Genomic DNA, 3,705 nt, shown 5'->3' with positions numbered 1-3,705 from the left:
TCTGTTTATACAATTGATTTCTAATTACTTTGAAATATCTAATTAATTAAATGAAAATATCGATAACGTTAGACATTATAGTGATCCCGACAGCATCGAAGCATTGATCAAATTAAATACGCTCAGACTCAGCTTCTTCCAAACACATTGTAAATTTTTGGTGAACGGCTGAGATACTGGAGTTGATCTCATCTATAACAGGCTCATATTTATCGGAGCAAAACGCATGCGAATTGCCTGCAGTCATGCAATCGACCATTTGGTTAAAAGCAGCTTTCTCCTTGGACGTTAAGTCAGCAATTAGTGGTTGGTAACTGTTCAAGCAATCGGTAATGGTCACAGGTCCAGTTGGGCTACTAGTTGCAGTAGAGTCGGTAGTGTCTTCTGTTGCTGGAGAGTCAGTACTGGACGTGCTTGTAGAGGCTTCGGGTTCTGAATCAACTCCATATAGCCAGCAATAACTAATTTTTGCATCTACCGTGGCCATGCGTTGGTTGATCGCGGCTATAATGGGCGCATAATGCTTAAGGCATTGGGTGCCATCTTGGAAACAGTCAATCATATGTTGCCTGGCTTCTTGCTCGAGGTTCGAATATTCAGTAACCAGTGATTGGTACTTCTGAATGCATTCGGAAAAGTGATTGCCATCCAAATGCTCGGCAGGTATGATGCTTGCCTGTCGTTGGGAGAAATAATATTTATGTTCTTTGTTATAGGCAGGTGTGGAGTAATATAATTAATTTACCTCGCTAACTGCAAAGAGCAGCACAACCATGAATAAAGCGATCGTTGCGAATTTCATGTTTTGCACTTTAGTTCGGTTATAACTGTGTTAATGAATTGGTTAGTTATTCTGGATGGCTTTTATATTAATTGTTTTGTTTCATATCTATTTGCTATAACTATATCAATCATAATTAAAGTGATTGTAAAATGCTCGGTTTTTGAACAAGTGAATAATAATAATATAGGGTGCCCCAAAATTAACGCACGATCTAAATTTTTCGCATCAAACGGAACTGTCTCCTAGGAATAACACGGTATCCTTCCTCCACTATATCGACGACATAAGGTAATACGTCAATAAGACTTTGGACGCAGCTAACTTCAGACATGCATTGACTGCCATACACAGTGGAGCCATAAACACCATCGCTTACTCCTTCCAGTGAATGGCGTACTTGGGGTCAAACCGTCACTCATTGCAGACGAAGAGCTTGAAATGCCGCCAGAATCAAGAGGGACGCTTGCGCAGCTTCGCTCTGGATACAGCAGTTTAACCTCCTCCTTATTCAGAATATTTCTTGACATATCAAATATATGTCCAGCATACAACAAGTCCCCGTAAGACTCTAACAACCCACACATCTGACACCGCTACACCTACAGTCCAACACCGTCGAAGCAGCACATTTCCTGGACTTATCGTTGGGTGACCTCATTGGATGACAATTTATCTAAAGCTTACGGGGACTAGATAACCGTTAAAACAACAGTAATCACTGCTGTAGATTTGCTATTTTTTAGGGTAATCAACAATTTATCACATAAATGCCAACACATTTAAATATTGCGTTAATTTTGCGACACCCTTTAATTTATTGGAAAAATTCCCCCCAGTTAAGCTGAGTACCTGCATAATTAATTGATTTCGAAATCTTTTGGTTGTTGTTTTGCCAAAATATTTTAGTTTTTTTTCTATGCCCTTTAGGCTCCTTTTGCCAAAAGTCCGGAAACAACTAGTTTTTCTATAAATAAATATGTCTAATAAGCAACCTTGACCGATTTATATATAATTCAAGTCAAGCAAAATAAAATAACGATAACATGGATATTTGGGTTTTTATATTGTACAATTTAATTAATGGCATCAGAATGATTAATGGATATTATATGTCTAATAGTTACCAGATAATATTTGTTGTAAATTATTTTAAAATTTCTTGGAATTAATCCAGCCAAAATTTGATATGCCTTACTTTGCAACTAGATTATTGTACAACAAAGAAAAAGTTATGCGAAACTGTAACTCTCTGGAAAGAGAACGGCACTGGCAGCAGGAATGCGCTAAGCTAAGCTGCTACTATGAGGTTACAACCTCAAGGCCGAGTCAAATTCCGTCTCCTTGTCACCATCTATATAGGGCTCTGCAGACTCAGGATACACTTGTCCAACATGGGCATTGTCTCTAACTGCCGGTTTTGCGGCATGGAACAAGGAACTCCAGAACATCTAATTCTGGATTGCCCAGCAATTTGTAGGATCAGGCTCAAGACTCTATGAGCCATTTATGTGAACAGGGATCACATCACCTCAGTCGCGCCCAGCAAGCTGCTGGAATTATTCAGAGTGCTTTAGACCTTTGTGACTATATGCGATATAAGAGAGGACACAATTGACCATAGGTCGCAGTGCAAAATCTCACACATTTTCTATCAACACCTTTTGCAAGTGCATTTGTTATATTATAAAAGGGTAAAAAAATATTTTTTTTTGATTTTGATCGGTAAATTTGTAGGTCCGCAATATGCTATAGCGATCCGGCTGAAGAAACTGTTTGGCGCTTATACGCCTTTGGATAATAATCCACGATAAACTTCGTGAGGATATCTTGTCAAATAAAACAAGTTTTCAATACAAAATCTTGACTTTAACCGATTAGATAGTATGGCAGCTATATCCTACAGTAGGCAGATAACGGTGGTTCCGACACATGAAAAGCGTTTTGGGGGGAAAAGGACGTGTGCGAAATTTCAAATCGATATTCTACAAACTGATGGACTAGTTCCCAAATATACAGGCAGACGGTCAGTATCACGGATATGACTAAATCGACCCAGCTCGTTACGCTGATCACATATCAAATATAGGCTGTGATCTCCGATGTTTCCTTCTGGGTATTATAAACTTTATTGCAAACTTAATTTATCGATACCGAAAAGTGACCTTTTTCGAGGTTCAATTTTTTTAAAGAAAAAACCGGAAACTTCAAATTTAATGGGGAATGTTTAATATCATATCAAGAACGCTTTTTGCCATTTATTTTTTCAAGATTATCTCTTTAAAATGTTGCCTGCCTTTATGTCTCATGTTCGTTCGTCGAGTCCAATTTTCGATGACTCCTTCCAGTATTTCGACTGGTAACTGGCGAATGGCACGCATGATGTTTTGATCCAAGGTCTGAATCGAAGCGGAATTGTCCGCATAGACTTAAGACTTTACATCCAAAAAAAAAAGTTTAACGGTGTGATATCGCACGATCTTGGTGGCCAAGTGTTCTCTCAATAATGATGCGTTGTGTAGGAAGTGGCGCTGTCTTGTTCAAACAAAATGTCGCCGAGATCACGAGTTTCAATTAACATAACGCTATAACGGTCGCCATTGACGGTTACGTTCTCACCGGCATCATTTTTGTAGAAATATAGACCGATGATTACACCGGACCAAAGGCCACACCAAACAGTTGTTTTTTTGGATGAAACGTCAGCACTTAAATTTTTTCAGATTGGCCTTCGTCTCAAATGCAGCAATTTTACCCATTGAGGTGGCCAGAAATGGCCCCTGAGCTGAATACAATTTGGTTCGAAACGTCGGATTTTCTTAGAACTTTGGAAAGCCCATAGAGCGAAGCTTTGGGAGGTCGAGCGGCTTCAATTCTTGCACAAGCTGTATTTTGTACGCTTTCTATTCAAGATCTCGACATAA

General features: G+C 39.0%; 1 protein-coding gene across 1 annotated transcript; it reads right to left on the bottom strand.

The window, feature by feature from the left end:
• LOC120771983 lies at window positions 1–821 on the bottom strand. Its single transcript, XM_040100337.1, has 2 exons — window positions 746–821; window positions 1–676 (listed from the first exon to the last, which is right to left on the bottom strand). The coding sequence occupies exons 1-2, from the start codon at window positions 800–802 to the stop codon at window positions 113–115; spliced, it is 621 nt and encodes a 206-aa protein (XP_039956271.1). The 5' UTR covers window positions 803–821; the 3' UTR covers window positions 1–112.
• Window positions 822–3,705: the final 2,884 nt, after the last annotated feature.

Source organism: Bactrocera tryoni, chromosome 3 (assembly GCF_016617805.1).
Source record: "Bactrocera tryoni isolate S06 chromosome 3, CSIRO_BtryS06_freeze2, whole genome shotgun sequence".
Classification (NCBI taxonomy): domain Eukaryota; kingdom Metazoa; phylum Arthropoda; class Insecta; order Diptera; family Tephritidae; genus Bactrocera; species Bactrocera tryoni.
The sequence above is the reverse complement of the archived record's forward strand: the minus strand, read 5'-3'. Positions and strand labels throughout refer to the sequence as shown.

Coding starts and splice junctions, on each gene's coding strand:
- LOC120771983 (XM_040100337.1), bottom strand. CDS start 802: ATGAAATTCGCAACGATCGCTTTATTCATGGTTGTGCTGCTCTTTGCA. Junction 677..745: donor TGCTCTTTGCAGTTAGCGAG/GTAAATTAATTA, acceptor TCCCAACGACAG/GCAAGCATCATACCTGCCGA.